The sequence below is a fragment of the Phodopus roborovskii genome, unplaced genomic scaffold (assembly GCF_943737965.1).
Source record: "Phodopus roborovskii unplaced genomic scaffold, PHOROB, whole genome shotgun sequence".
Classification (NCBI taxonomy): Eukaryota; Metazoa; Chordata; class Mammalia; order Rodentia; family Cricetidae; genus Phodopus; species Phodopus roborovskii.
The window spans coordinates 36,389,229-36,408,840 of NW_026126433.1; the positions used below are offsets into that span (position 1 = coordinate 36,389,229).

The 19,612-nt window shown below is 45.1% G+C and overlaps 1 protein-coding gene across 1 annotated transcript; it reads right to left on the reverse strand.

Moving 5' to 3' along the window:
• Sft2d2 (SFT2 domain containing 2) lies at window positions 1-17,528 on the reverse strand. Its single transcript, XM_051186176.1, has 8 exons — window positions 17,391-17,528; window positions 11,276-11,362; window positions 10,994-11,079; window positions 8,273-8,354; window positions 6,967-7,002; window positions 6,805-6,863; window positions 5,129-5,158; window positions 1-3,562 (listed from the first exon to the last, which is right to left on the reverse strand). Exons 1-8 carry the CDS (start codon window positions 17,451-17,453, stop codon window positions 3,523-3,525), a joined length of 483 nt encoding a protein of 160 aa, XP_051042133.1. The 5' UTR covers window positions 17,454-17,528; the 3' UTR covers window positions 1-3,522.
• Between the last annotated feature and the right edge of the window lie 2,084 nt (window positions 17,529-19,612).

The window sequence follows — 19,612 nt, forward strand, 5'->3', positions numbered from 1 at the left end:
TAAGGCAGTACTCAAAAATGTATATTTGGATATAAAAATTCAGTTATGCAATCAATAACATTCAAAATCAAATACATCTACACAATTATAAAAATGGTTTCATTTGTTTTAACAAAGTTTTAAAGTTCACTGTATTAGAACAGGTACATTGTTCTGAAGACATACAAATCCACCATAGGGATTTGGGATTTGGTTTTACTGCTGGGGAACATAACCAGGTGCCCAAAACCACAAGGATAGGAATGCCTCCATTATAGGCTTCTGCATGTCCTCACTATCAACTTCACAATACAATTGCAAAGGACAGAGTTCAGGGGGCTATTTTCTTTCCTTCCCTTATTCAAGTTAAGCAAACACAATGGAAAAGGTCAGGAAAAAAGCTAGACATTTAACAGACAAGAGCCATGTACAAGAACCCAAACATAAGACCACTTGATTTTTTTTCTAATTTTTTTAAAGATAGGGTCTAATATACTCCTGCCTCTACCTCCTAAGTGCTGGGATTACAGGCATGCACCACCATGGCCAATGTCTGTATTTTCAGAGATTGAATCTGAGGCTTCATGCATGCTAGGCAAGCACTCTATTACATGTAGTGGCATTATTCTGAGTACATAGCATACATTTTTGTTTGTTATGATTCCATGGGCTGACCTCTCTCATCTCTTATAGAATTTCTATCCACTGAACCTATTTTTCTCTTGTTTCAGATCAACCAACCTGCAAAAAATCACTTGTACATGTCCAAGTCTAGCTGTCAGTTACCAGCTCCTACTAGAATGGATGCTTTTGATTTTATGTTGTCAGCTTATATTAATGAAGACTCTGCTACTTACCATTTACCACACTGCAACAGAAACCTGACTAGCTGATGGCAAAGCTTAAGCAGTGGCTACTTTCAAGGGCTACCCATCCATCACCCTTTAAAATAAAACTTTCTAAGCAATTTGGACTTCTAGATACAAAGAGTTACACAAATGTGTATTTGTACTGAATTTCAGCGAAGGGTCATTCACTTTTAAAAGGATGTTATCTGTAAGCTACAGCACATACCAAACATTAAAAAAAAAAAAAAAAAAAAAAAAAAACTTGGACATTAAAAACAAAACAAAACCACTACAAAGTCCAGCAAACATCTTTATATTGATCTAAACACTGATCGCTCTTTTTCCTTTAATTAACTGAAAATAAGTTTTAGGCTAGGTTGTGAACTTAAAGTGGATGTAACTGACTCTAATGAGAAGCTATCGGAGGAAAGTAAAATCAGAAGAGTGGGCAGAAGGTGCCCACGGGAAAGGAAATCCACAGCTATGGGATGCACCTTAGCTGCCCAATTCGTTTCACCAAGCCTTGTTCCATATACTACAACACTTGTCACTTGTGGAAATGTCAAAAACAAAAGCCAAACCAGCCTAGCCCTCTACGTCTGCTCCAGAAACTGCCCAGCTGCTGTTTATCTACTTTAATTGAGCATTAAAAAGTAATTTGTATGTGGAATACAGTTCTTGATTTCATTTCTTACTCTCTCAGCCTACAGTAACTATGTGGATGGAAGACGGCACTTAAGACACACCCACAAAAGGCACCCCAGCACTGAGACAGTTTCTGTGGTGAAAATGCTGAGCTGGGAATGGTATTTCACCCTTCCCCAGAGAGGATGCTTGGAGTTGGGTCTGAGCACAGCCACACGGAGGAGCAGGAGAGACAAAGGCTTCCTCAGGGCTTGGTCTGTGAAAAGGGAAGCCAGTCAGACAGTAAGAGAACCAGAACTCAGTGAGCAGGCCCCATAGTCAGCCTTGGGGAGGGGGAGCAAGGGGACCCTAAGCTACTCCTGTTCCAGAAGGCACAATGGTCCTGAGTGCAGCACCCTACAGACCACAGCCCGGAAGACAGTACTCAAGCCAGAGGCACCCAAACCTGGAAAGATCCTGATGAGCACCACATTCCCCTCTACACGGGCCACTCACTAGTCTCCCTCATTCCCCACACACGTGGTGCCTCTGGCCAGTCAGCGAACTGGGGAGTGTGAAGGGTGGGAAGAGCAAACATACCACCACCCGCCAGTGTCAGAGGCCCTGATCCTCCACTTCAGCCTCCCTCACAAAGTTGCTTTTAATTGATACTATTAGCTTGGTATGAGACTTTAGTAAATTCGACGTGGATTTCTTCCTTTTAGAGTCCAATAAAAGCAGGAAAGGAAACAACCAAAGGATAAGGCAACCGAAGAAAAAAACCTGGGAGTCCGGAAGATACTGGGAGACAGTCGTCCAAAAAGCTGCTTAAATGTGTCCAGAGTCAAGTAAATTGGCCACAGGCTCTAGGAATTAGACCCAAAAGCCTTTTATCCAAGACTTTATCTCCTACCCAGAGCCTCCTCACTGATGCCCCTGCTAGTGGGAGCATCTAAGGCAGCTACTAGCTTATGATGATGAAGGCAGTATCTCCTGCCTAGAAGTCCCTGTGACTATTCAATGAGATAATGTATGGTAGCGTCTACAGTGATGTACACAGTATTAGGTAAGATCACCAACACAAGAACACTGTATGTATGATTAGGCATCAGGCTGAGACATGACCACCTGCAGGCTGGTGTCTTTCCAGTGTCCAGCGTAGGCTGAGTGCCAATGTTGGAGCACTGAAAAGATGCTTGGCAGGCACGCCTACTTCCTGCTGGCCCCATATGAGATCTGTCTTCCCATGCACTTTCCTTGGCCCAACTCCAGCGAAGAAGAACGGAAAATAAAATCAGCAAAAGTAAACATTTATAAATAATGAAGAAAAATAAACAGAGCAGGGAACATGAAGGTTTTTCACTTTCTGGTGGCTCCTGTCCAAAAGCAAATAGTGATTCAGGGCACTACTTAACTCTCAGTCAAGCAGTGTCCCAAGGTAACAAGACAAGAGACATGGGAAGGTGAGGGCAAGAGAAAGAATCCACAATGAACACTAGAAAACACATTCCATTGCCAGTAGTGATTGAGAACAGCAAGATGGTGCCATCCGTAGGAAGTAACAACGTATCCAGGACAGGCTCTCCAGGCTCTTAGGAAAGGCAGAATCACTTGTTCTCAAACACCAGGGAAGATGCCTTGATGCTGTGTGAGGCAGTGACAGTGGTTTCCTTGGTGAGGGGCAAATCTTCAAAATTCTACTTCCTGCTGAACCCCTATAATCCCTACTAGACATTCCTGCTGCTACTTGGCAATCAGGTGCTCCTGCTGCTTATCCACTGCTACTAAACAAAGACTGATGTGTGAGAGAGAACTCGGCGGGACACCATCCAGAGAGGATGATGGTCACGAGGAGGAGTCCTCTACACTAGCCCCAGAACCTCACACTGTGCTACAGACATTAGGGCTTAGGATTCATGAGCGCTCCCATGGGCAACCCTCAAAACGTCCAAATTGCAAGCAATGCATTGCTGCAAGTGAAAGGCACAAGTCTGTGAGACAGAGTTCAGAAGGTATTTACAAATTGTCCACCAGCTTCCATCCATGGTGCTCTCTGCAGACTGGCAGGGTATTATGCAAGACACACAGCAAAGCACTTCTTCACAGCATCCCTAGGAATGGAAAACATGGGGATGAATGGGACATTATCACCCTAGAGGCTCCCAATGGCAAAGACCTTTCTTGAGCATTTCCCAGGGTTCCATGCTGCTGAAGGGGCAAACAGTGAGGTCAGAACCACTCATCAAACTGCAGTGCTGATGTTTCTTAGCAGTTTTCTCCTGGGCAAATTACTGGTCATGTTGGAGTTTTAATTTCCCATCCATCAGGAGGGATGTGCCCACTTTCCATGCAGACTGGCCCTGGGGACTAGTGCATGCTGCTACACTTTTATGTCAGCCAATCACAGACCACACTGAGATCATTAAGGGGTAGTCACTTTTGCTGGGCCCAGTAAATTATGTAAGTACTTTAGGGACCTACAAGATATGGTCAAATTGTTGCCAAATTGATAACTGCTTCATTAAATGCTTATTTCACATAGCAAGCTAGCTCCTGGGAAAATTCCTACCCATACCCTTCTCCGAATAAGTTCTCCCCGCCCCAGAGGCGCACTTCACAACAGTTACACCCCCATGCACAAAGGGATGCTCTATGAGCTTGTTCGCCTTGCTTCCCCAGCACATTCAGATCACCATCAGCAGCAGATCTACAATGCCCAAGATATAACATCCTCCCTCTCTCCCAGCCTCCACATGATTCTTCATTTCCTCAACATAATGATGGGAAATATTTTTATTTAGTAGATGACCGAGAAGAATAAAATCAAGTGGCTGCATTAGAATGGAATCAGAGCAAAGGTCCTGTGACTGTTAATTAACAAACTCCCAGCATCTGGGGATGAACCAGCCCCACGTATTCCACTTATTAATGTCTCATCTGAGGTCTTGGTGGTTGGTAAAGTCACCAAGCTCACACTGCTAGTTCACACTGCTAACTAGAACGCGCTGGTCCTGGCCTCTCCCGTCCTGACCCTGCTTTCCCTCTAGACTCTTCTGAAACTCTTCCCTGTGTGAGCCCCTGTAGGAAAACAAGCAGGCTCTAAGGACCCCATTGCTCTTCTTTAGTTACACTACATTGATCACCTGTCAAGTTATCACCTCAAAGCAACACTGGTGTGCATCGGAGTCCTTTCTATTGGAGCTGAATGCCCCAAACTCTGGGAACTCAAGAGTTTGGCCAACACATCACTAGCTCAATAATGAGATCAGGAGAACCATGACCCTTATCACAGTAATCCATAAAGCAGATACCTGACCTGTATCTAACTAGATCAAGGAGTTTTAGTAAAGACAAACAGAATAACATGTACTTTCTGCAACTAAACTAAAATCTCTGAAGTCCACATGCAAGAGCTGGAGAGATGGCTCAGCAATTAAAGAGCACTCAGGTTCAATTCCCAGCACACACATGGCAACTAGCAACCATCCATTAGTTCCAGTTCCAGGGAATTCAACAAACCTGCACAAGTAATGCACATACCTGGAAATAAATATACACACAGGCAAACTACACATTAAAATAAAAATAAATCTTTTTAAAAGTGAAAAGTCCTATGTAAACACATCATGGTTCACAAATCAAAGGATCCCTATTTCCAAATACATATTTAGTCTTACCTTGCAAATGGTATGAAAGAAAGGCTATACCTACAAAGAAAAACAAAGCAAAGATCAAATTGAATGGAGTAGAAAACTCCCTGGTAGAAAGCCCTGAGGCTCTACCTGCCTGCACTCACACAATCAGGTAAACACGTCTTGTAAGTAGAGAAGAGTGCAAATGGCCCATGTAACATTAACCCCTTTGGCCCCAGCCTTGCTTACAGTGCTGCTAGAACGGGCAGATTCCATATGCCCAGACAGCATCAAGAGTCCAATTTATAGAAACTGCAAATAAAATCCTCAACAGTTGTGACCTAATGCTTTATAAATTCTCAAGAGTATGTAACTTAAACCCATTGAGATCAATGTTCTATGTGCTCCACTAATTTAAAAAAAAAAAAAAAAAAAGCCACTGCCTACCAGTCTACAGATGAGCATGCGTACCCTGGTACAGTGGAGCCACTCTGCCTGTAAGAAAACCACGCAGGGGAGGCACCTGCCCTGTGTGCCTGTCAAGGGCTAAGTTGGTCACATTTAAGAATCAGTTCAAAGGGAATCACCATTTTCCTGGGCCCAGAGGAATGCTGACTCCTTGGAACTGGCTTGCAAAAGAACCATGTGTGTGTAGATACTAATTTCTACAGCCAGAAGAAAGCCAGAGGAGAAACAAAGCTATCAAGCCAGGCTCTTATAGGACCTACTAGCAAAACGTATCTCATATTAAAATGAGGCCACCATCCTTCTCTATACCTCCCAATCCCACACATACCCGCTCAACTTATGAACATGGTAACATCTGAAAGGCAGTTTGACAAGAGAATTTCTTCAGAAGGTGAAAGTTCCCAAAGGAAGATGGGATCAAGCTTACATTCCCAAGACCCATTTCTACTAACCAGGTATTCACTGACCAGAGTTTATTTAAAACTCCACAGCCTCCCTTTTGTCTGTATTCTAGCAGACATTTTTATCCCAAATAGAATAGTCACACTGTACTGAAATTATCCTGCCAGGCATCATTACTCATGTACTAAACTTGCAAAGTAACCCAGAAATGCCTCGGACCAAACACACGCCACCACTCCTCTCCCTTGCATGTTTTACTTAGCCAAGAACTTACAGTTCCATTCGTGGTTTTAAAAAGCCGTATCTCTGGTCACCTTTTTTACTGTACTTGGCCTCTAAGTTATGGTTTCCTAACCTTTGCCTGCCTCCAGTGAGGGTGCTGCCCCACATCCACATGGGTTTTCGTTTCCCTGCTCCCTCATCTCAGCGGACCACGCCTTTGCTGTCTTTCCACCGAATGGACCTCCATCACAATCACTGACTTTCTCAGCAGCACCCTTCTCTGGCCTCTTGTTACTTGCCTTTAGGATACTTTCATTGTCCTTGTGCTTACCGGACATGAGTAGCTGAGTAATATTTGTACATCTCACAACTGACCATGAGTTCAGCAAAAATGCTGTGGCGAGAGGCCTCAGGTGACCATTCAAGACGCTAATGTTGTCTACTGACGGTGGGCCGGGTCAACTGACTGGCTTCTGAAGCTTGACTTCTGTTGCATTACTGACAACTCTTCAACTCAAGAGCTTCCGTGTTTTCCTAACCTTCCCACCCCCACACACAGGTTTTCTTTCCTTTCCCACCACAAGTCAAAGGCAGGGCTGGGTATGGGGGGGGAGACCAAAGTTACTTACCATGTCAAGGCCAAAGACTGCAAAATGCAGAAGATGAGCGCTAGTGCCTTTTTATGCCACTTAAAAAAAAAGGAAGAAAAAAAAAAAAGACATAGTTACCGGAAATCGTATGACAAGGGATATAAGCCACAAAGATCACAGAAGACTAAAGTTCATACTTACCCAAAAGGCAGAACACAGTGTAAGTGCAAAACACAACTACAAGAAGAAACGCGAATTAGTACAATGTGGTTCAAAGCATTTAACCCATTTGAACGATAGTGTCGGGGAAAGAAATCCAACAATAAAAATGCATGCAGACTAGAAAAGGAGAGATGTGCCTTCCGTTTTTAAATTCTCCCTAAATGTCTGCCAATGAAAGCACCTTTCTGAACCAATCTTTTCACTCAAGACATAAACTCAAGCTGACCATAAACCTCTCTCTGTAACCTAGCCTCTGGAGTAGAAAAGGCATATGAGAACCAAGTTCAATAAGAGATGTCACACAGCTAGGAAGCCTGTTATCTATTCACCTGTCACCTGACACTGCCCTATGCCCTTTCTTAGAAAGTCTTTCCACAAGAGGGCTGTCAAGCCATCTACATCTGAAGCTGGGAAAAAAAAAAAAAAAAAATGGTTGCTGCAGACACCCAGCATACCTTTCATTGCACTCCTCTATAATTCCTTAACGGGAAGCCAGGCATTGGTGGTGCATGCCTTTAGTCCCAACACTCAGGAGGCAGAGGCCAGTGGATCTCTGTGAGTTCAAGGCCAAGCCTGGTCTACAAAGAGAGTTCCAGGGCAGGCTCCAACGCAATACAGAGAAACCCTGTCTCAAAAAACAAAATCAAAAACAAACAAAAAAACTCCTTAATGGGTACACCCTAAACACTCTCTGTGTCCAGTGCTGCACTTTGAGTCCCGTAAATAAATAGCAAACATAGTCATGGCTTAGAGAACATCACTGTATGAATGAATGAAACCCACAAACTAAACTAAAATTAGAAGTATGCCAATCAAGTTCAAATCTCACAATACTGATAATTATGCCTAGAATCTAGAGAATGAGGTCTGGAAAGATTTTGACAGCTACATGGATAACTGGGTCAAAAAAGAAAAATATATTCTGTGTTCCAAGCCATGCAGTAGTGGCACACACCTTTAATCCCAGCAGTTGGGAGGTGGAAGTAGGCAGATCTCTGAGTCCCAGGCCAGCCTAGTCTACAGAATGAGTTCCACGACAGTCAGGGATACAGAGGGGAAAAAAAGGAAGAAAAGAAAGAAAACCCTCCAGCCATACACGGCAATATACACCTGCAGTCTTAGCATTCAGGAGAGTGAAGTAAGCAGGCAATAGGTTCAAGACTACCCTGGACCAACTTATGAAGCACCAAATGCATAAGACCATGTTTAACTCCCAGGATTAAAAAGTAAAGGAAAAGACAGGCTCCCACCTACAAAGTCTGTCAGGAAATCTGTCTGTTCTTACCAGCACCAGGATTGTGGCAATCAGCCTCGTAGGCTCAAACATGCGCTTCAGCTGCTTCACAGGCCCCATGAGGAAGATGGTACTAAGAGGCAAACACATACACACTCAAGCCATTAAGGGCAGAACAGAGGCACACCAGCCACCTCCCCAAGAGCTCCTGTGGTGATAACAGGAATAGTATTAGTACAAACGGCTCTTGCCAGGCACTGGACTTGCCGATCTTTTGTGCACTGCCCTCATTTAGTCCATCAAGGACCTATGAAGTAGGGCAATTAGTACACTCATCTTAGAGAGGAAGAAAAAGTTACATAACCAAGTCACCCAACTAATATAAGAACCAGGCTGTAAGTGCATGTGGCTCTGACGGTGAACCACTCACACCACCCTCTCTCTGAGAGCAGCTACTCTGCTTCCATGACCATCTACCCTCAGAAACAGACCAAGAGCTCAGGAATTGTAATGACAATTAGAGTAACATCTACTATAGTTGAATGCTTGCTAAATGTCAGTACTCATTTCAGCCCCTCAATAACTCTGTGATGGGTGCTACTGTTCCTATATCAGAGATGTGAACATGAGAGGGTAGCTTACCTATTTGAGATCACAGAGCTAGGTCTCCAAAGAGCTAGTGTTTAGCCCACATCTATTCTAAAGGCACCCTTAGCATGAATCTGTATGAAGGAAACCTGAGAGCCAGCTAATGGGCATGATCACAAGTGAAGTGAAGCAGATACCCACACCTAACACATCAAGGACAGGCACCAGGTTTCAGTCGCACTTTCTGGATCATGTGTGCTACCCAAGTGGCAAACAGGGGAGTCAATACAAGTGGCAGCAGATGACATTAACTACTGATTATACAGATTCTGTGTAAAGTCATAAAGCCCTAGTAACACCAAGAAATAGCAATGTGCCCTGCACTGTGTCCCTCTGCTGTGCTATGGCATCAGTCCATTAAGACCTGCTGAAGAGTTCTTCTGGAGTAAGCAACATACCTGAATAATTATGCTCACTCTGTACATTTACCCCACACTGTGGGCCCAAAGCAAACCCACAAAAGCTGGTATCTGAGAAAGCTTCAAGAGCAACATGAGTCACTGCTACCTGTGCTGTCACATAAAGACAAATGGATGGAGCCCTGGAAGAGGCCACCATTCCAGGAAGGAGGTACTCATCAGCACAGCTTCCCACAAGAGGTGACATTAGAGCCAGGATTTAACAAATTAGCAAGCTGGGAGATGACAAATGACAAATGGGAGCAAAGAGATAGGCAGGGCCACAGACAAAGAAAATGGCCTGGGAAGAAACACAGAGATGCTGGGAGATACTCGGAAGCACCAAGGTTGGCTCCCATCTGCAGAGAGGGAACAGGGAGCCACACGGAGGCTCTACACAAAGATTCCATAGGTCAGAGAAAAAAGCCAGGGGGGTGGTGTGCAGAGAGGGGGTAGAGCAACCCAAAAGAGTATGATGGAGTAGCTGAGGTAAGGAGATGGACAAAGCTCAGAGCAGTCCAGGTACCACTTCCTCTAGGAACTGTCCCTGACCTGCTAACAGGCCAGATCTCTCAGAGCTTCTCTTCACCTTATCTATTGTGTCAATGTTCACATCTCACTGCCCTGCTGGTGAATAAGATCCAGTGTGCTGGTCTTTTGGAGTCTGAGTCCAGCAGACGTGATGGTGCTTACCCAATGAGTACAAAATCAACCAGTATGGACAAATAGCCACAGGGATGAGGAAGAAAGCCAAGTAAGAAAGACAGCAGTGGGATTGGAGAGATGGCTCAGAGCTTAAGAGCACTGGCTGCTCTAGCAGAGGACCAAGGTTCAATTCCCAGTATCCACATGGTGGCTTGCAACTGTATCTAAATCCAGTACCATAGGATCTGATGCCAGAGTCTAATCTCCACAGCCACCAGGTACACATGTGGCAAACAGATATATATGCAGGCAAAACATTAATATACAAAAAATATAAATAGATGTATTTTTTAAAAAAAGAAAGACAACAGCAACTGTGTTATTACTGCTGAGTTAATTAACACAGGAAAACTCAGTCTCCTTCTCCCACAGGACTCTGAAGCCATTTATAGAAACATGGGGGAGGGAGAGAGGAGGGAAAGAAGGATGGCCCAGCTGGGTTCCTGAAGTCCATTCCAATAGGGCCAGGCTAGATTTCCCACCAGAACATTATCTGCACAGGTGTAGCTGAAGCGTCAGGGTGAAGGAGATCAACTCAGGTAGTAGTGCACTTGACGTAGGCAGAATGGCTGCCCTCCCCCGGAAAGCACCCATCAGATGCCCTCAAGCCCAGGATGCTCCGGCACAATAATAACCAGTTCCCAGTCTCACAGCCTCTCGCCTGCCTGAGGGCTTTCAGAAGCAGCTGCATCCAGTCAGTCTCCAAGGGCAGGGAAACCAACACAGGAAGGGTTGGCCATCCCGTGTGCCTCGGGAAAGCCATTCCAATGCTCTGTGCTGTAGTTCTCTCCCAAGTGAAGAAGTGGTCACAGATTTTCTGCTTTTTCCCAGAGGTGAAAGATAACTAAAGTAATAGGATGTTTTGAAATAAGAGGGTGTGAATGTGATATATGCCAAAACTCTTCCTTCTTTCCAACTCGTTAAAGATAATGAAGCATCCTTCTTATCCCCGTCCCAAATATGATGGGTATATTTTGTCACCCAATGAATAGCAAGGTTGGGAAAAGAAGAAAAAGGTTACCTCCCAATTGATGCCATGTTACCCAGGGTGTAAAACACTGCAAAGAGGCTCAGTCCTTTCTTGGGCACCCACAGCAGAAAAGTACCCTAGAAGGGGAAGCACAGGGCATGTCATGTGAGCACAGCACGCCACTCCTGCCAGAGCTACACAGCTGACCTCCCTGCCTCCCATCGCCCTCGCCCCTTATCCATTCAACTCAATGAAGCATCAGGGAAAAGTGGGCAAAAGGAAAAGAATATAGCGGAAAATTAGGAAAAGGCAGTGGATGGAAGGGAAACTTACCAGCAGTGAGCAGAGGATTCCTAGGGCAAAACATGCGATGAAGCCTTTTATTCTGGTGCCCCAGCTTAAGGACGATGACTCCACAACCTGCAGTTTCAAAACAACAATTACATACGTACATGCACACTTAGCGAAAACAAAGAAAATTCACAATTTAGAAATGGTCCTAAGGGCCAAGAGAAATGGTACTTAGAGCTGATGAGATGGCTCAGCAGGTAAAGGGGCTTGGAATGCAACCTGAGGACTTAAGTTCCATCATGGGAAACCACACAAGGAAGCAGGAGAGGAGTCCTGCAAGCTGACCCCTGGCCTACAGGAGTGCTGCCCACCAGCACTCTCACACACACACACACATAACAGATAAATTAAGAGGAAGGGAAGGAGGGAGGAAGGAAGGGAGCGAACACTCACTGGGGAAGGAAGCATGGAGCTTACACATCCACCGCTAGTCTTCACATCTAGCTATGAGCTCCTCTCCAGACCTGACTCCTCCCTCCAGCAGTTTACAGAAGTTTACTGCACCTGTCTCCTGCTTCAAGCATAGACAGGGGCCCAAAGCCTTACTACAGCCCAGGCAGGGCAAGACTACAACTGGAAGGGCGGAGATCTACTAGATAGTGCCTGGGTCATGGGAAAAGACAAGGACTGGACACCCATGCAGTTTGGTCCACTGGCCATGTTCTCTTATCTCTCCTACCAACCACAGAAGTTGCTGCAACACTTCCAGGACCTCAGAGTGAGAAGGCCCCCATGTTTACCAGGATGCAAGGCTGCTGCTTGTTCTTTTTTACATCGTGCCAGCAACAGTCAAATCAGCCGCAGTCAGCCAGATCCCAGCTAATCACTTCCTGTTCATCTCAACTCTCTACCATTCTCAGCTGATTAATGCTTCCTCCAGGTTAAGTCCAAGGGAAGCCAAAATTTCCTGAAAATTCTACTAAAACAGAAAAGCTGGATAGCAGATCTCAATGGTCCTTTCTCGTATTAAAGATGATGAGTCGCTGTACCATAGGCCTTTCCAGGCTGTCCCTAAGATGCAGAGTGCTCACTGCCCACAGATAGACACAGAAAGCTGCCACTGAGAGCTCAAACCCAATCAGCAGACCCAGGTCAACATTTAAACACCCAAGCTCCCCTTATGTAGGCACCTCAGCCTCACAAAGCGAGGAAGGCTGCCTACTCCATTGCCAACCAACTGATGGAGGAAGGTAGGTGAGCAGGACCACTCCCTCGGCCCTGACTGGCCCTGTCTCGACAACCTGTTTCCAACCTGTCAAACCGGAAGCTGGAAGAGAAGACCAAGAGGCTCCCTAGGTGTGGCAGGTACTACACAGAAAGGGTTAATCTCTACCCGGGAGAAAGGTATTTAGGTCATCAAAAAAATGGCTCTCTGCCTACTTCCACAAGTCACTGTGATACTGCAATGCCACCCTCGAACACACTGAGAACCTGCAGGAACCTGGCACAGAGTAGGAACCTAAGGGAAGGCACATTCAGGAATGGAATGGGCCAGGGGTGTAGCACAGTGGAACAGTTCTTGCCTAGCATGAGCGAGGCTTTGGGTTCCATCTCCAGCACCCCAGAGAGGGGGCATGCAACAGAATCTCTAACTACATTCCAAATACTTGTCCTTACATCCATAGATAAGTCTAGTCCTCACCCCTCAGCAAGGAAACTTCTCTTTGCAACAGATAAAGACCATCACAGAAAATCACAACCAATCACAATTCAGAGTTGTGGAGCCCAGTCCCAACGGACACAACTAAGACGCAACTCCAGCACCTAAGTCTCAGGGTCGCTGTGGAAGATGGGGCAGAAAAACTGTAAGACTCCAGGGAACAGGGAGTTTGCTGTAAGATTATATCTCCTAGAAATGTCAGAGGCAAACCCTTGAAGCCTCAAGAACACAGCTGCCTAAACATGACCTGAACAAGGACAACACCAACAGACATGCTAATGTGGAAGGAAGAAGACTTAAGAAGCTTCAACCCTAGACAACTACAGGCAACTGAGGAATGCTAGGAGCAGAAGAAACAGTCTTCCCCAGGGAAGAACACACCAAGTGGTCAGTCCGAACACATATACATACACGTAACATTATAGAGGCTGAGCAGGTGGTATGTATGTATTTAGTAAAATACACACACAACAATAACAACAAAACAACAACAACAACAAATGAAAGAGGCCATGAATTTGAAGGAACAAGGGTGCATGGGGGGGATATATGAGAGGGCTTGGAGGGAGGAAATGGAAGGGGAAATGATGTAATTAAAATCTCTCTCCCTTTCCAAAGCAATACAGAGAAACCCTATCTCGAAAAACCAAAAAAATAAACAAATGAAATAAACTCTACCCACATATATGTGTATATAGTCATTCCTTATATTTAACATATATAATCCATATATTTAATATAGACATTATTAAAGAGGAGGAAGGCATATACCACAATGTTAGGACCTGATAACTGAGTGTGTGTTTCCAAACAGAGGTTACCCGTCCACCTCAAAGAATCTGTTTCCACTCCCCCTGGCTCTAAAGTAACCACAGGATGTTGTGTACCAGGCTTTAACTGGCCCTAGACAATCAGGTTAGACCTCTTCTGACTAAACTGTGTAATTTCCCACCAGGCGCAGAAGAAAATGAACAATTCCTGCTCTTCCAATCATGCACAGACCTTGTTAAGGTGGAAACAACCAAGCTAGGTAAAGGAGGAGAAGAGGAACAGAGCAGGGAATAAACTGCCTGAGTGTCACCAGCATCAGCAGCCATACTCACAAGTTCAACCTCTGTTTAAGAGGATAAACTGTAAAGAGTCAAAGTTGAACAAGTCTTAGCATTCAGAACATTTCAGAGTCAGAGCAGGACCGTGAATTCATGCCTCTACAGACAGAAAAGGCCCTGGCAAGAGATAGCCATCCTCCTCATTAGTATCATGGTGAGTATCCCCACCTGTCATGTGGGAGACTGAGGTTTGACTCCCCTCAGACTAGGAGACTAGCACTGGCTATTTAGGCAGGCAGTGGTGGCAAACAATCCCAGCTCAGAAGGCACAGGCAGGTGGATCTCTGGGTTTGAGACAAGCCTGGTTTATAAAGTAAGTTCAGCACAGTCAGAGTTACACAGAGAAACCCTGTCCCCAAAAACAAATGAAAGGAAGGAAGGAAGGAAGGGAGGGAGGGAGGGAGGGAGGGAGGGAGGGAGGGAGGGAGGGAGGAAGGAAGGCCACTGGCAAGAGAAAGGAATTTCCACCAAAAAACATGCTTTTTACCTTAAGACATGAGAGTGACGCTGAGTTCAACAAATGTCTCAAGATGAGTCCATCTAAATGCAGCCTTTTCTCTAGCAGGGATGGGGACACAGGGTAGGGAGCAGGAATACTTCACCACCCTGTTTCCCACTATCTGTATGTTCCGTCACTTGGTTAAGGTAAGAAGAGGAAGCTTTTGCTCTACTTCTTCTAAAAGAACTCAGTGAAAGGAAAATATTTTGTCAATTTATGAAAGCAAATTCAGTTGATGAAAAAAAATCTCTCTCTAAGCTGCAGTTTCTGGAAACTCTGCTAAAACAGAGGTTTTTTTCTTTTCCAAAGTCCAAACAGGTAAAACAGTACCTGGATAGCCTCTGTAAGGAATGTAGGGAATCATGAGCTGTCTTGGCAGTCATGTACAAAGGCCCCTTTGACTCCAGAATGGAGAGGGCAGAGGGCTTCTTGCCAAGCGCCTTAGCTAAGGACTGGCAGCCACGAGGTGAGAAAGTAATACTGCTGTATTCCTACAAGTTATGATCCCTTCAGACCTTCCTTGTCCCAAGAACCCTTTCCAGAAAACACAAAGCCTGTTCTTTCAGAATGGACTGAACTGAAACCAGGACTTAAGTATGTTTATAATGATGGGGTGTCAATTAGAAGACTTATCATAGACTGTAACTAAGAGTCCTGCCAACTTTACAGCTACCTAGGAGAGAAGGAAGAAACAAGACATACTTTAGAGTGGGCACTAATATAAATTATAAAGTGTTTTCTAACTTTTCTGGCAACAGGTCATATAACTGAGAAAACTTTAAGGTGACTTCATCCAGCTAACCACACAAGGAAATTTCACCACAGAATCCTCCAGTTTTTTCAGGCTCAAAACTTGGAAAGTGTGACCACATTAGTTAGTACTTAACAGGAGGCAGAGCCTAGTAAGTGATTACTGAGCCAGAACATCCCTGACGACGAAACCTGTTGGCTACAAAATAGTTTTCCTTGGAGTTCAAGACCTGGAAATGCCACACAATGACACATATCTACAGGAATCTTACTAGGAAAGAGGAAACTGACAGTGTTTTTAAACAAGAGTGAAGCCCACAGTCTTTTAAAAATAGAAGTAATATGTGCCTGAGCTTAAGAGGAGGTTAAAGCCTTCCTGTCTCCTCACAGGCATCCACCATTTGGACTGGGGGTGTAGGGTGGGCACTTTGCATCTGTTTTTAAATGGTGCTACACTAGTCACTCGTGAAGGCCCATCCACTGCTACAGATGCCAACACTACACCCAGTCTCCCCTTCAGCCCCAACTTTTTGAACAGCTTGCTGACTTCTATGGAGCTTATCATAAATGACACTGAGGGTCGACTAAGTCTAGGGGCTTTCTCAGGCTTTATCTCATATCAAAGAAGTTCACAAAAGGCCAAAAATTTAAAAATGAAACATTTCTTAAAAACATAGAAATCACTGGTTCTATTTCTAATGATAGTAGAGAGGTCTGTCTATGTCTGATTGCAACTAACTTCAGACTGTCTTTAGCTCCTAAATAGTCGTTTCTTGCCCACCTGTGACTAACAGGTAAAAAAACATCTTGGAATTTATCCTTTTGTGTTTTTTGTTTGTTTGGTTTTTGAGACAGGGTTTCTCTGTATTGCTTTGGAGCTTGTCCTGGAACTAGCTCTGTAGACCAGGCTGGCCTCAAACTCATAGAAATCCGCCTGTCTCTGCCTCCTGAGTGCTGGGACTAGGCCTGCGCCACCAACACCCAGCCCCACCAACAACCAGCCGTCTTGGACTTTATTAACAACACAACAAACACAACACAAGCTTGTACAAGCCAAGGGTTTTAGAGTATGGTCAGATAGCCTAGAGGACCTCCAACTGAGATTCCTCCACTTTGCTGTAATCACCTTAGTGGTTACATTAGCAAGTGCCTTGATTTATTACATATATACCTATCCAACTGTTAAACACGTTGGAACACTGAATCTCTCCTAATCTGAATCTGTCCTGGGGCCATGGTCGCGCATATCTGGCTTCAAAATAAACTCTTACTCCCTCTGAAGTGCAGTTGTGTTTTTGCAAAGACTAAACTCAGAACAAAATCAACCACAAAAGTGAGAGCAGAATGTTGGGAAAACCTCGACGAACACAAGTACATATCAAGAGAGGAACTCAGTTTCCAAGGAGAAAGAGCAATATCATCTTGTTCAACGCCCTTGTTTCACAGAAGGGGAAACCAGGGCTAAGGATACATCAAGTAAAACGTTTCGTCTTCGAGAAAGGAAAATGTAGGCAAACTCCAAAAGCATCTAAAATAAAACGTTCTAAGTGGCTCAGGAGCATAGGACCTTATTAGGCAGGTTTCAAAGCCATCAAAGTCCTGCTTTAGAAAAAAAAAAAAAAAAAAAAAAAAAAACACCACTCTGACAGTCTCCGGGGTGCGTGGGAATCTATAGTCTAGGAATGAACCTTGGAGACTCAGGGATCTAGAAGGTGTTCCTAGGTATTCCCGGAGTTTTACTACTACTTATGCAGTTCGCATAAGGCCCGGTCTGGACCTCATACCCCACAACCAAAGTCAGCCCGTGATCCAGGAAGGGGCTCCTTCCACCAAGGCCGCCGGCCTCGCCTGGCTCCAAAGGAAGAGCCCTGGCCGCTCCAGCAGGAGCTGGGGATCAGGCCCAGGAGCCCAGAAGGCCTGGTCCTCCGGAGGGGAAGTTGAGCAGGGTTCGGGAGCCACGCCCTCTGCAAAGTCCCCGAGCTGCCACCTGTGGCAGCGTCCCGGCTGAGCTCAGCGCCGCGGGCGGGAAGGGAGCAGAGCAGCTTCCCAAGAAATGCTGGCTTCCAGGGCTGCGCTCACCTCGGACAGACCGCTGCGGTCCTCGGTGTCCTGGCCGCTCAGCACCTTCTTCAGCTTGTCCATGTCGGGCCCCAGCCGCCGCCTGCCGAGTTAGCTCTGCGGACCGCTCTTCCGGGTGCGCGGCCCCCGCCCCTCCGCCCGCCGCCAACCACGGCGCGCCCCGCCCAGGCACCTGCCCACCTGCCCGCCCAGCATGCCCCGCGCCGGCCACGCCCCTGCGCCAGCTCCTAGGGGTCACTCGGGTTGGACCTGGACATTTGAGTTGAAGTCATCGGGAGAGGTTCCTGACACCGAACTGGCTGCGCAAGTGCCCGGGCCTCACGCTTTCGTTCCAGCGGCGAGCACCACCACGTGCCGGGACCTAGAAGAACTCAGGGAAGGCCTTTTGCTGATTTACACACAGACGCTGAAGTCAATCCGTTGGTGGTTTTGTGTATACCGCAGAAGGTCTTCAAAAACAAAAACCAACAATCCAGGCTAACTGGAACAAATCAGTGTGAAACAGGCTGTAGCAGTGCAAATGTTAGCAGTGAACGCAGCAAGTCTTACCTAATGCCTAGGGGAAAAGGCCCTGGAGATGTGACTGGACCAACCAACACCTAAGAACAGATGACAAATTGGCTGAGGAGACTGAGTTTTGTGTTTGGTAACTACTTTACTTCTGACTAGAACTAGGCTGCATCATTACGGAGGCTATGTAGCAGAATCCATATGAACTCATGGAATCTTCCAGACTGGACAGAAGTTTGCTTACCTAGGACACTGGTTGCTAGGGAAATCTGGGAAACCTATATTAAGATTAAATTGGCTCAGAAAACACTGAGACCAAGGTGTAACTACTTGCCTAACATGTGCCAGGCTTTGGGTTCAGTTCCCAGCACTGTCCCTGCTTCCCAAAAAGGGAAATGAGGCCACAGAGAGAACATCAGAAGCACTGAGGGGAGAATCCACACACTAACCAAGAAGTCAGGCCTGCTAGAAATGACTAATAACTAAACAAGGAGTGATTCACAGTACCCCATTCACACCAGTTGGGGTACACCTGCTTCACCTCTTCTATCATTTGCCACCTATATGGCCTTGAACAAGTAGCTTATTAGCCTTTCTGATCCCCGGCTGTTTGCTTCTGTAATGTAAAGTGAGCATAACTTTACATGACTTTGAGACACAACTGTGGGAAAAAAACATGACTAGATAGACAAGTCTAGAGTGGAGGGGACTCTTAGCATGTAGTAGAAGCTGTCCTTATTCTACCACCGCGGAAGCCTTTCCAAGCCACCCAATATGGCATGGGCAGCTGTTCTTTCCTATTCTCCAGTAGCACTTTTAAGCACAGCTACATACCTGGCTCACAATATTATTATATATGTTCAAGTCTGTGCCCTCGACACTGAGATCTTCACAAATAATATCTGGAAAGCTGGGCTCTGTTCCTGAGCAATGCTTTTGTATACTTGAAAATCACAAACACATAAACACAAATGTGTTAATGGACGTATGAATGCATCTCTTACTTGAGACCTCACAATCAAGCCCCTAACATGGCACAACCTTCTATGAATAACCGGCCCCAGCAAGTGATTCTTCAAATCTCCTGCCTTAGATCCTTGGGACAAAAGGCAACTCCATCCCAGTGCGTGGGACTGCTTAGGTAAAAGTCAAGCTACCCTGGCAGGTCCCTCCTCTCAAGATACCTTACCTTGAATGCAGTAGATTTTTGCATAGCAGTGTTGCCCTTCCCAGTAATGCTGAGACTTTGTTCCCTTGTCTTCTTATCACACTGACATTTAAAGTTCCAGAAATGCTCTCAGATAAGTGCAGAGTTGACAACAGTTCACACAAAGGCTAAGTATTTGATTTTGTGACATTGTTCTTAACAATGTATACATGTATGTTTAGACAGAACTCACAAGACTCATGACACTGATTCTAAAGCATTGAACATTAGACTGAATCACAAAAAGCATTGATGTCAAAATGCTAACAAAATCACTATTTCAAAAAGTCAAAAACTTTCAGCTCTGTGTAGCAATTTAAATTATTAGTATGTGTTAAACATGCTATATTTCTTACCTTTATCTTCCATAGAGAGTTTGGAATATGCTAGGAATTTTTCTTAAAATATAAAAAATTATTTTTTAAATGGAATTCATCACTATGATAACATATTCAAAAACTGTACTGGTACTGATCGAATTCAACCATCTCCTATATGTTGCAAT

Bases quoted from the DNA above. Each gene is read 5' to 3' on its own strand.
- Sft2d2 (XM_051186176.1), bottom strand. From the start codon at position 17,453: ATGGACAAGCTGAAGAAGGTGCTGAGCGGCCAGGACACCGAGGACCGC. The intron at 7,003-8,272 runs GTAAGAACAGAC...TTCTTCTTGTAG, and splicing joins TTGCCACAATCCTGGTGCTG to TTGTGTTTTGCACTTACACT. The intron at 3,563-5,128 runs GTAAGACTAAAT...TTCCATTCCTAG, and splicing joins TCTTTCATACCATTTGCAAG to GGATGCTGTGAAGAAGTGCT.